The 13,599-nt window shown below is 41.1% G+C and overlaps 1 protein-coding gene across 23 annotated transcripts in view; it reads left to right on the forward strand.

The window, feature by feature from the left end:
* The window catches only part of Dys (Dystrophin), a 177,817-nt gene that overhangs the window by 123,756 nt on the left and 40,462 nt on the right, over positions 1–13,599 (forward strand). For all 23 annotated transcript variants that reach the window (XM_015182891.2, XM_015182899.2, XM_033381406.1 and 20 more), the window contains 3 exons: positions 2,842–2,992; positions 5,308–5,431; positions 8,431–8,588. In XM_015182891.2, the coding sequence (XP_015038377.2) occupies positions 2,842–2,992; positions 5,308–5,431; positions 8,431–8,588 (433 nt within the window). The remainder of the gene's footprint in view (positions 1–2,841; positions 2,993–5,307; positions 5,432–8,430; positions 8,589–13,599) is intronic.

A 13,599-nucleotide genomic window follows, 5' to 3' on the forward strand; every position in this document is an offset into this window, starting at 1 on the left:
GGAGGACATCGACCATGGACCATGGACCATGGTCCGCTGCCACTGTGTCATTCGATGAAATCGAGTGCAAACAGTGGCCCTCTCCATTTGACCTGTTTGTAATTTCCACATTTCATAAATAAAATCGTTCCGCGGCCCCCCACAAAGTCCACAAATATTGGGAACGCTTGTTGATATTGATGCCGTGCCGCCAAGGCTGATGATGAAAGTCAGATGCCATGTTTACAGTACGTGGCCCGGGAGGGAGCTGGGATCCTGGGACCAAAATGAATAATGATGATGGTGACACGCAGAAATGCGCTGAATGAGGAACAGGCCGGCCACTGTGGCCGTGCTCGCATAATGAATATAAATGGCAATTATCCAATGGGCGAGGCAACAAGGCGTATACGTGATGGCCACAGACCAGAGGGCAGGCAGGCCAGCGAGCGAGCCAGCGAGCCGGCGCTTCAAAAGTAGGCAACGATTATTTTTATACACGCTGTAATCAGAGGGTAATGAAAGCTATGAAGGGGCGTATGTGGCAGGGCAGGAGGAGCGAGGGCAAAGCACTAAACTTTTAAGTTGTGAAGACTATTAATGATAGAGGCATCAACATTTTTTATAGACATTTATTAAGTGTCCAGGAAAATATAAATTTTGCTGTGATTTTTAAATGTTACAATTTTCCAAATATTTCCATAATATTTAATTTATACGTTTAAATATTTATTATCTATTATTATAATCAAAATCATTAGAATCGATTTAGTTTTATAGCCAGCTATAGGGAAAAAGTCCCTGGATCTTCCACAAAATGAATTTATCAAGAATTTAGCTAGAGATCATCTTTTTCTTATAAATATGAGTGTTTTTAGGTCCCATTGTAATGTATTTACTTAGATTAACGATGGAAAGAACTCTTTTGATAGGTAGATCATCGAAAGATCTATTTTCTCAGACCTCTTCCATTAGGAATATCATCGGAAAATCTCATTTTGAACAGCAAAAAAGCTTTTATGAAGCGGCTACCTTTTGGTAAAGGATCTTAATGATGCATCTTTACAGATTTGTGGTTTGTTTCTCTACAAAATTTCCATGCAAATTACAACTCTTTTAGTTAGAAATATTCCGTGTCATGCAGCAGCGCCCCTCGCCCCTAGTGCCACTTGAAGGCCCGTCAGCTTCCTTCATAGTGAGTATTTTCTAGTCGTTTCTTTTCCCTCCTTTATCGCTCAAACGTTTTTCAATTAGACGCCACAGACAAGTTGACGAATGACACCTCAAGAGAGGGCGCACTTCGCTCTATCCCCCCCATAGCCCACTTCCTCAGCAAACAGGGGAATGCCTCCGCCTCCTCAGCCACCATTGTTCTGATGTCTTGGCATATTTCCGCTGGCCAAAAACTTGAGCCACTTCCTTTGTTGGTCCTCCGTCTGAGGAGGGGGAGGGACTTGTTGTTTGCGTTAAGGATTTGTTGGCTTATAAATTCCTATGAAATATTTTGGACAGCACTTGAAAAGTTTCCCCTCTTCGGACTCGCTTTCTATTTGGTTTTGAGGGGCCATTGTGTTCTATCGCTGGGTTTTGTTTGTATTAGCCGCGGCACTTTTTGGCTTTTTGGGTTCCTGCTTTCTGGTTCATTTTATGTGCAAACTTTTGGCCTCTTTGAACTTTTTGTTCCTGTGTGCGTGTGTGTGGGAAAGTTTTTGTCCATGGATCTCTCTACAGGTGTTCCGAAACTGTTTGGGACTTGGGTGCTGTTTGTTGTGGGGTGAGTGGAAGATTGATGAACCACCGCCAGCGCATGCGATAGGGTTTTTTCTTCTCTCAAAAATCCACTTAAATGATGGATATGAAAGGGAATGGATCAATCATACCTTAAGAGCGGGACTTAAAGGTGGAAAAAACTGCAGGCTATGATCCGTCGTATTTCTCTTGTATTTACTTAAACCCTTATCAATTTCGGGGTTTTCCAACAACAAATTTGTGGGATCTGTAATTGTTAGCAGAACAGAAACGAGAAGAAAAGCTGCAAAAATTTTCGTGCCAGTCTCAAGTTATTTCCCCTTCCCTGAAAGGGAAAGCGGGAAAGCGAGAAAGCCCAAGCCTTAATTATAAGCAGAGAAAAACCAGCTACAGAAATACAATAAAAGAATGAAAATGAAAATGAGCAGAAAAGGAATTTTCGCCAAAGATAAACCAGACAAAAGGCCAGTGGAAAAAGGAGATGGCGGGAGATACGGAGAAAGGAAATCGTAGAGTGAAAAAGATATGAAAAGATGGGGAAATGATGGGCCCCTCTGCCCGAAGGAGATGGAGATTTTTCAGATTTTTTCCTGTGTTATTTTTCCATTCCTCCAGCAACAGCAGAAATATGGCACAGGACACGGGACATCAGGACGGCGTTGCCTCCTCTCCTCTTGGCCAAATAAAAATGTGAATAAAATGTCATGGCATTTCACAATTACAGCGACAGCTGAAATTTACCAGAGTAGGAGAACCGGAGAGCCACTGTTTGGGTGTCCTGTGTCCTGTGTTCCGTGTTCCGTGTCCTGTGCCTGGAGGACAAATGCCAAAACAGGAACAGGAACCCCACTTTAATGGACCACCACTTAGGCAAAAGGAAATTGTGCGGGAGAATGGGGGAAACCCGAAGGGAAGCCCGAAGGAAATAGACAAATTGTCGCTGACATTTTGTGGCTGCCTGCTGCAATCAGGCCAACAGATGGGAATGCCATGAAGATGGGAGGATGCTCTCGAGAAGTGCAAATTAAATTTAATATTATTATAATGCCTGCCGTCTGGCCTCCTGCTCCTCTGCTCCTCCTCTAAATGTTGTTTTCCTTTTACTTTACACAGAAATCGCCTGGAATCCAATTCGGAGCACTGGAACGCCCTGCTTTTATCCCTCAGAGAACTCACCGAATGGGTCATCCGCAAGGACACCGAATTGAGCACCCTGGGCCTGGGTCCTGTTCGCGGTGATGCCGCCAGTCTCCAGAAACAGTTGGTAAGCAAATCACACAGGGATGGTCAAGGGGTTTTACCTCTTTCTCTTTCCTTTCATTTCCTTTATTTTCCCCAAGGGGGTGTGTCTCCATTTCCCTTAAATGTATATATATATTTTTTGTCAACGACCCAATTTTTAACCTTTTTTTTGTTTGTGGAGTGGACTCTTTTCTGCACCTCAATTTGTTTGGTTTGCTTGGCCAACTAATTGTGTGGAAGGACATCATGGCTTGGACTCTTGACCCGCTTTTTACAGCTGCCAAAACAAGTTTAATGAGGCCTAAAGTAACTTTTGTAGAGTGTATCCTGCCAGATTTCAGGAATATATTTCTATGGATAATGGGCTTCAGGACACTGAGCTTTGGAATCAATGTCTACCCATCAAATGTTGATTTGTAAATGAGCTTAAAACAATCGAAATAATCATTATCATTGGGCTAAAGGGCTTTTGTTTGTGTTGGGAATTTGATTTGAAAGTTATTTCAGTTGGTAGTTGCTTGATTATTATTGGTTTATTGGAGGCTAAGATTTCATAAATGAAAAGCAGGAGTGCAGGCTTAGGGAAGGAAAGGTATTGGCTTTGAATGCAAATTTGAGCTTATTTGTGTTACATTTTAGTAGAAGCTTACAGGCTTTCCTTTGCACTAGATTTCCTAGCAAATAAGTGTGGTATTTGTCATCTCGTTAGAGCAATCAAATTCCTATAAAATGCTATAGTTTTGAAGTAGAAAATTGAATGGATTGTCCAGTAAAGAACGGCTCGGTAGAAGGGCTTGAAAAGGCTCTCAGGTGAAAGGTCATATCTAGATTTATAACCTTTTCTAGTATGCTTTTCTATACCTTTAATGTATTTTCTATAATTTTGACTTAATTATTGCACCTAATACCTAGAGGAGTATCAATAATAGTCTTTGAAAGCCAGGTGCTCAAAGAGCCATACATGAGGATCGTTTTTATTTTCTTTTCTTTTCTTTATACCATTGTTCTTCTTAAAAGTTCTAAAGCACCAAATCAAAGACAAGGACTCGATTTTTTCTGCCTGGCTCTTGAGCTGGCTCCAGGCTTATTAGAAACTGTGTTCTTCAGCTACTTTTTGTTCCATCTGCTCACATACGTACTTGTAGGTTCTGTAGGTACTCCCATATGCAAGATCATTATATTTTTAGAGCCGTGCGTTCAAAACACCTCGCTGCATATGACCATTGAAATGTATGCGCGTTACTCATCTTAGTATTTATATTGCCTTTGCTAAAACTTAAGTTAAAGAAAATCTTTAGATACAGTATTTCAGACGCCTTAAAGAACTCTCGAACGATGCTGTATTCATTTTCATTCACTTTCAAATGGCAGCAGTCATAAATTTTGCGATTGGTTTTGGGGGCTGGCTAATACCCACGTCAGTGTATTTAATAGCCAGAGCCTGGAACCTGGAGCCTGGACAACCTGGAGCCTGGAATATAAGTAGTTTTGCTTGACCAAATTGCGTATTCAGGCTTCGCCCACACGCGTCCTACATCCTGGATCCTGGCTCCTGGAGTTTGTTTGGAATTCTTAAATAATTGTTAAATGATGCTTGTTATGTCAAAAACATGAACATACGAGGTACGAGAAAGAGGCTTCCTACCACATGTGTGGAGAAATCACTTAAGGGTCTCCCTCCCTCCCCCTCGCCAGCATGGAGCTGCTGCTGGAGGGAAAAAAATACTCAAGAAGGCCACTTTCCACACAGAGGGGGGTGTGGGTGGGCGTGGAAAACACACACTGTCTAACACAGCATGAGGCACTTGAATTTCACTTGCCCTCCCATTAGCTGGCAAGCGGCGATATAGAGAGAAAGAGAGAAAAATGAGCCAACTTTCACCCCAGGAGCGGGAGAAAGAGCCTGTGGGGTAAGCCTTTCCGAAGGGAAATCCCCCCCGCCTCCCAGAAGAAGAAGAAGTGTGGAAATTCCCAGCCGAAGGAGTGTGGGGGAAAGCAGTTGGTGGTAGTGGAACTGTGGAAAATCTATTGCCTGCCACTAAGTTACGGTCTGCCGAACATTTACATTTCGGCTTGAAGATTTTTATTTGCCAGGACGAAAGGACCAACGAATGAATGAACGCCAGTCCTGTATACAGAGAGTTCTTCCTTTTATATTGTTGCACATTTTCTAGCCCCGAAAAAACCTAAATGCATTAAACACGAGCGAATTTATTGCCCAGCGGCAAGGCCTGCCTCTGGCCAGGGCCATTCCTTTTGATAGTTTATGGGGCTTGACCACTATTTTCCTATGATATATATATATATTTATTTTGTATTTGTATTCGTGTGTTGCAGGACGATCATAAAGCCTTTCGCCGCCAATTGGAGGATAAGCGACCAATTGTTGAGAGCAATTTAACGAGCGGCCGTCAGTACATTGCCAATGAGGCCGCCGTCTCGGACACCAGCGACACGGAGGGTAAGTTTTTACGATTCTACCCCTCTAAAGAAGAGAAAAACCCACACTAAACTGCCACTAAAAACGTTCCCTGAATCTCAGGGCTGAAATTGTGTAAAAGTCAGTGGAAGAACTCATTTTGATGGGCTGTAAAAAAGTGCAAGGGGCAATAATAGATGGATGAAAAAGTAGAGCACAGAAGAGGGGTTTCGAGGAGTAAATTTTAATGCAAAATGAACTTTAAAATTGCTCAGTTTAAGGATGTAAATTTATATAATTTGTATCTTTCTTCCACTGACTTTGGAATCTATCAAAATGTACTGCTTTTAACTGATTTGTAATTCCTAATCCCTGAGGTTTCAATCATCCTAGCCACCACATGCCCTTGGGGCTTGGGGGTTTTCCTTTCGCAATTGATTGAAATCTCCCTCGGAGAGAGTGGGAGGGAGTCAATGAAAACTAACATGTAAGAAGAATTTGCTTTAACTATTTTACAAAAGCTTAGAGCAAAGCTCAAAAACCGCACACACACACACATCGAGTGGCGGAGGAGTACACTTTGCTACGTGAGCGCCTAAAAGTAGACAACTGTTGGGCGAGTACCCCGAGAATTGGCAATTGATTCTGCCACCACACCACAGCACCGCACCACACACACACACACACACACGTCCCTCTCTATCTCTGGTTTTAGTCTCTCTCTCTCTCGCTCTCTCCCTTTTTTTAGACTGTAGTTAACAATTTAGCAAATGGCTGTGTGGGTTTAAGCTCGGTTAAGGGACTTTGGTAGAGCAGGACTGTTGGGGATTTGTTTTTCGATTTTTGTTTTTTTTTGCGTGGAGGCGGCGGAGAAGGAGGAGAGGCGTCAACGATAATTGCGACCAGAGCAATTAGTGCGATTAGTACGCTATTAGTGCCAGTCATCAGAGAGAGAGAGAGAGAGAGAGAGAGTGTGTGTGTGTGTGTGTGTCTCCCTTTTTGGCCTTTGATTTTCACCCATTCTGATGTTTATTTTGTGGGTCACCAGACGTCGCTGTATATCTCCCTTTCTCTGTCTTTGTGTGCGCTTAAAACCGGTCTAAATTAATTGTAATGATTATAGAAATTGAATTTGAACTGCTTTAGGGCTTTGACATTAGCTTTAAACTATTGTTTAAACGTTTAATGGCTTTCTAGGAGATTTTAAGCCTGCATTTAGGGATTCTTAAGTGATCTAAGATGACAATTTAAGGAATCTATCAATATTTTAGCAGTTATCGATAATAAAATCTATCGATTTGCTTCACATTTGTTGAGTATTCAATACTTTTCGATAATTTAACAAATTTATCGATAATAAATAGCATGGTTTCTGCTTGGGTTTCTTTAAAAATGCTGAATGAATTTATCAATATTTTAGCCGTTATCGATAATAGAATCGATAAATTTTCTTTACTTTTGTTAAACATTCAAGGCGTTGTCTTATATATACAATTCCGATAATTTATCGATAATCAATAGCATAGTTTCTGCTTGGGTCTCTTTAAAAAACGATATTACAATCGATTGTTTAATGAATTTATTAATATTTTAGCCGTTATGGATATTAAAATCGATACATTTTCTTCATTTTTGTTGAATATTCAAGGCTTTGCCTTAAAGATTTTTCCCAAATCCCATATCTTATTGAATATTATGTAGACCATTCTTAGCGATAATTTATCAAAATGTATCGATAATTATCGATAGCATGTTTTCTGCTTGGGTTTCTTTAAAATATTTTTTACATATGAAAAAAGGATATTTACATTTGTCGAAATGCCAAGTAAAATAATGAAAATTTAATGCAATACTAGAGGACAGGACCCCAGCGCACTCGCCAACCCCCTGTTCACTCGATATGAGACATTAGTGACTATCCATACAATCATCTCTATCATATTTATATCGATATATCTTGTGGTATACAGCCATAAGAATCCAACTGAAAAGCGCACAAAGTTTTCCTCTATATATATTTTTGTTCCCATTTTGAATCAAGTGAAGCGAGCAAAAAGCAGCAAAACATCCAAAGCGATAAACTCAATCTTTAAATTGAATTTGAATATTACAAGAGGAAAAGTGGATGGAGAGCCAGAGACAGAGAGAAAGAGAGAAAGAAGGACATGCCAGGAAGTATCTCGTCTTCGAGAGAAGAAGAAGGAAATTCAAAAAGTATTCAACTCTCGATATTTGCTTAGCATCACATTACCAGCTGTCCATGGGCAGGGTCCTCAGTTCTCATCCTCTGTCTCTTCTGTCTCTCTCTCTGTCCTTTTGGCCATAAAAGTTGTTCAGCGTCTCCGTCCGTGCATTAAATTAAATTCGGATTTAGCCAAGTTTCCATCCGCTGCTGCTGCTGCTGTTGCTGTACTTTTGTGTGTCAGTGTCTCTCTCCTGCGAGCAGCTGCCACTCTGTCTGCCACTCTGCCACGTCCGTCTGTCTGTGTGTCCCTTCTGTCCTTTCTGTCAGTTGTGGAGTCACTGAATCTCCTATTGCATTTCCCGCGTCTTTCAAATTTCTTGACACTTTTCCTTTTCGATTTTCTTTTGCGTGTTGCCCGGAAATATCTCTGCGGTTTTCCCATCTACAATCGACAGCTAATCGATGGCTTAAAGTCATGGATATTTATTTGGCTTTAATTTCCCAGAAGGCCCTCACCCCTCAACCCCCGCCCCGCCACTCCCCCTTTTCCTTTGAGAGCAAAGTGGAAACCAATTAAGTTTTCCTCTTGTCTGGCAACACTTGAGGGAGCGTTAGAGAGCTCCTTTACCTGTCCATTTCCCTGACTTATTTTATTGCAAATTTAATCGCAGACAATCAGCATAATCAAAAGTTCCTTCAAGGACTTAAGGAGTCATAATATTATCTATAATTCATGGGACTCCACCTCTCTGGAACGTGCCCCAAGAGCAGCAGCAATTATAGTCTCATTCTTTGTCTTTTTTGGGTCTGTGTGTGGATTTTCATGAAATATACATATTTTCCTTCTATTTTGCAGCAAATCATGATTCCGATTCGCGTTACATGTCCGCCGAGGAGCAGAGCCGTGAGCTAACACGCAGCATCCGCCGTGAGGTGGGCAAACTTTCCGAGCAGTGGAACAATCTAATCGATAGATCTGACAATTGGAAGCATCGTCTGGATGAGTACATGACGGTAAGTCGAAGAGAAGGCGAAAACTTTTCCTCCTCCTCTGACATTTTCATAATTTGAATGCACAGAAATGGGAGCTTCATTTGTGCGGAAAATTCGTGCTTCTAGTGTCACATTTTTTTTTTTTTTTGGCTTTTTTTGTGTCACTTTCCGGGGCTTAAAGCAGTGATTCAATTACATTTTTCGCACAGAAAAAGTCTCAAAGGTATACCCTTTCCAAAGTGTATTTTTTTGAGCCCCTTTTAAGGGCATCTGCTGTTTGGTTTTTCCCACCCACAAAAAACTACCTCTTCTTTCTTTTTCTTTTCCTTTTCCTTTTTTTTTTTTGTGGCTAATAAATGCAAGTGTGTTTTTTATGACGTCTGTCATTCGGTTGTAACGCTCTACAGAACAACAAAATAATATATTCCACCACAGAACGACAACACACGAGAGTGGCTTCGAAATGGTGTGGTTCAGGGGCATGTGGCAGGCAGGACTCTGGTCTCTCTGGTCTCTGGCTGCTGCTGCTGCTGCTGTTGCTGTCGTTACTCATACGCACCGTAAATTTGATGCAACAATGTTTGATCGCATAAAAATGTCACACAGTCTGGTGCAAACAATGGATACACACAGCCCCAGCCACATCCAATGGGGTTTTGGTTTTCCACCAGGAAAAACAAAAGGAAAAGCTCGTTGAAGGAGGAGAATGGCGGCTGGGGCTGGGGTTGGGGCTGGAGCTGGTTCCGCATACAAATGTATAAAATATCAAAGCGCATAAAGTGCACATATTGTTGGGGATACTTCTATCGTCCTTGTACTCCTTTGGCCGAGTGTCGAAGCGAAAATCAATGGCGTACAAACGGAAAAACAATATTCCAAAGGGGAACCTTTGTTCCTTTGCACAAAACAGAAGCAAAAACACCAACAAAATCCCAAAGGCAATAGTCATAAAAATCCAGAGAAATCCAAGAAATCCCAGGGCCTCCAGTCAACAGTCGCTTGCAGAAGGGAAAGGCTGGAAAAGGAAGGCGGGAATTTTAGGCAGGAAGAGGAATACCCTTTCTAAGAGAAGATAAACATTTTGAGAAATTAAAGAAAATATAATTATGTATATAATATATATAGGAATTCTATAAAATGTATAAAAATATCATGGAAAATGTATTGGTATTTTGTAGAATTTTTTAAACCCATTTTTCAAAGATAGGGCACCGAAATATTCCTTTAAAATGTATATTTTTATTCAGATAATCTCTAGTAAACCTTTTAAGCTTTTTCTAGAAACATCTTTGGGTATCTTTCGACCATTTTTTTTAAAGATTTCTTGATTTAAAACAGATATTACAGCTATAAATCCCTCAGAAGCGCTCCTAAGGCATTAGGAAGTGATCGGTTTCAAGGGTTTTCTTGCTTTTTAGTTAAAGAAAAGTCTATAAAAGTAAAGAAACTTTCAAGACGAAGGCTTGGGAATCAAATTGGAGGCTTAGAAAATACATGAAGACCTTTGAAAAGACCTTTCAGACAGAGATATCCCTCTGAGAAGAAAGTAGACTCTTGGCGAGACCTTTCAGACAGAGATCTTCCTCTAGGGAAAAGGTAGACCTTTCGATAGACCCCTTGGACCTTTGGAAAGTGTAATAGCAATGCACAGTGATCTTTCTCTGAGAGAAATGTACATTAAACATGGCTCTAAAATCGACTCTACGGCTATTAGACAGGCTAAGAGAAATTTAGAGAGAATTAAACCACATTTTTCTGTGGAAAAGGGCCACATATGGTATTGAATATTTACTTATTCTTCGAGCGGCATGCCCCAATATTTATTCCAAAAATTGCACACATTTTATCTTAGTTTTTTTTGATAATAAAATTTATTTACAATATAAATCTCACTTTGGGGAGCAATTCGAGACTTTTATTGGCTAACAATTTTTGTGGTAAACATTTTTACAGCTGCAGCAGCCAAAAGCCAGAGCCAGAGCCAGAACCGGGCCCAGATTCTAATCAAAGAAAAAATGTTGACCCAATTCTGGCAATTTTTTAGATCCAATAAATGTACATAGAGGCCCCACTAGTTCCTGCGAAAAATCACTTCAATTTCAAAAGCGAAAATTCAATGAATTTGAAAGATTAAAAAACATGAATTTTCATTCAGGGAAAAACCATTCTCCTCGAAATAGTTTTAACCGAATTTTAATAACCATTTTGCCGGCCATGATTTCCCGACGCCCCTGGAAAATTCCATTCGAGGCGAGCTTAAAAAATACTCCACAAAGTACTTAACATTTTTAAACAATTAGTGCACGGGGAATGATGGAAAAACGTTGCAGGAAAAGCTCTATTTTTTCGGGCTGGTGAAAAGTTTCGTCAACTATTTATCCGAAAAATATATATACAAAAAACCTGATAGGAAAAAACTTTAACAAAATTAACAATGCGCGGAAAAGCACAGGAAAAACAGGGAAACAAAAGGCGAAAAGTTTGCTATTAACAACAAAAAAAAAACTTTAAATAAATGCAACTTAAAACAATTACAAGGATTCAAAGGACGACAACGAGGGTACAATAGAAAACTTTTTTTTGCCAGAGCGTTTTATGAGAGCTCTGTAGGGGATGGGGCTGAGGCTGGGACTGGCGCTGGGACTGGGACTGGGGCCTGGACTGGGGCTAGGACTGGGGCATCGCTTTAAATGAAGTCGCCAAATAGCTGAGGCTGAAGTTTCGCCACAGAGCCAAAGGATGGCCAACCCAACCCAACCACCCATCCGCCCAGCCTGGTTAATTGACCACACACTGAAAAATTTTCTATTAATTGAATAAAAAGTTTTGCACGGAAAATTTCATTTGCATAGCCCAGACAGAGGGAACGAAGTTTTCCTCCTCTTTTTTTGTCCGCCTGCACATTGCACAATTTTCACCTCTTTTGTGGGTGGGTGGTGGAGGGGGGGTGGATGTGTGGATGTGTGGCTGTGGGTCGGTGCGTTTACGGCAAAAACCGCTGACAGGAGGCGAAAAATTGGTGTTGGCAGAGATTGCTGCTGACACGGTGGATAATGTTAATGAAATTAAAACAGATGCAGCCAGCCAGACAGACAGACAGAAAGGCAGGACAGGGTACTGTGGGGGGGAAGGTGTGTCTGTAAGGGGTATGCGATGGATGGTTTACCTTTTGGATGAAATTTGAGCAGATAGCCGCATCCTTTATTTGTGTCTTAAATATTCAGCGGATGCGATGTACCCTTTTCTGTGTAACCCTTTTAGTTTTCCGTGAGATTTCATAGTAGAAAGTGTTCTATCCTTACGATATTTGTACAATACAATCTTCAGCACTCTCTTAGATATATTTTGAATAGAATAATCTCTAGATTTCATTCGAAATTCCCTAGGAAATCCTCAAATTCTCTAAGAGAATTCGGGAAAGCATGGAATATCATAGAACAGCATCTGTCCTTCTCTGACAACATAAAAGACAACCTCTAGCATTCCCTGTGGAAACACAACAGAACAACCTTGAAGTTTCCCTAAAAATTCAAAGAATAATCTCCATTTGTCTCTTAGAGATGTTTTGAATAGAACATTCTCTAGATTCAAATATCATAGAAAAATTCAGAATAATTTCTGAGACTTCGTAAATCATGGGATATCTTTCTCTCAGAACATAAAAGACATCCTCTAGCATTCCTTCTTGAGACGTCAATGAAGACTCGTACAACAATGTTTCGGTTCCCCTAAAAATTCAAAGAATAAACTCCATCTATCTCTAAGATATCTCAACTCACACTTAACCTTTCACTGCAAAGCCTGATATTTTCTCTATAGCTCTGTCAATTGCTCCCTGTTAGTTCATTAAATATATATGTCTCTGTCTCTGAAAGAACACATCTTCGGCTTGTTATGAGATAACCTTTTACTTCCCCTGAAATACCATAAGATAACCTCTAGATCTCCCTGTCTGATATATCACCAAACACCGAAACATCGCAGGATAACATTTAGACAGAGGTAGCCTTTGTCTTCCTCTGATATTTCACTGGATAACCTCTAGATATCTCTGTCTCTCGGAGATATCCTTCAACCATCTCTGAGCTCCATCTCTGATCCGTAGCTCTCGCTCTCGTTCCCCCTCAAAGTGCCATTTCCCCCATTCACAATCAAACATTGTACCCCTTAATGAAGTTTGATTGGTTCTTGCCAATAGACAAGTCCACAAGTGCGGGATGAAACGGTTGGAACGGGGGGGGGCGGTTCTTCAATCAAACTGCATTTCCAGCTCCAGGCACCCCCCGCCTTCATTATGCCATACCACGCATCGCTCTTCGAGTGGCAGAAGGATGCAAGTGCATTTGCAAATGATGGGGCATGGGGGGTGGCACACATCAACATCAATGTCACGCTGAAAATTCCTTTGCAAATGCACAATCAACCACCGAAGACCTTCAGTCTTTTGGAATGCTGTTGCCACTGTCAAATGCTAATGAAAAGGGTTTTTGGGGGCAGACAAAGAGACACAGAGAGAGAGAGAGGGGGCAAGAGAGAGGGCAAGAGAGAGACATGTCCGGAGCCACAAAACTACTTTCTGGCTCATTTGGCAAATAATGCCAATGGAGACTCTGAATTTTATGGAGTTAACTCTCGACCGACAACATTAAGGGGCAGAAGGGACAGCAATGAATGAATGAATGAATGGGAGAGGGCTGTACCGTATCCCTTTTGTGGCATTCCAAATGGGAGAATGGTCGAATGGTCGAATGGTCGAATGCTCGAATGGAAGTGGCATGTTGAATGGGACGCTAAAAAGCAATTGCTTAACGCTTTGAAATATGTTTCATTGATTTCCGTTTCTGCTAGAAAACTGCTCGAAAAATGTGGCAAAGAGAGGGTCATAGCATTGCCCATAATTTAACCACATGTGGTCGATATTGGAGCCCTGAACGCACAGGACACTGGACTCTCCACACTTAACCCCTTATGTGGCTGTGGGGGATTGGTGGGGGGCACATGGTACACAGCTGCTGCTGCTGGCTGTGGCAAC

Source organism: Drosophila pseudoobscura, chromosome 2, assembly GCF_009870125.1.
Source record: "Drosophila pseudoobscura strain MV-25-SWS-2005 chromosome 2, UCI_Dpse_MV25, whole genome shotgun sequence".
In the NCBI taxonomy this organism is placed as follows: domain Eukaryota; kingdom Metazoa; phylum Arthropoda; class Insecta; order Diptera; family Drosophilidae; genus Drosophila; species Drosophila pseudoobscura.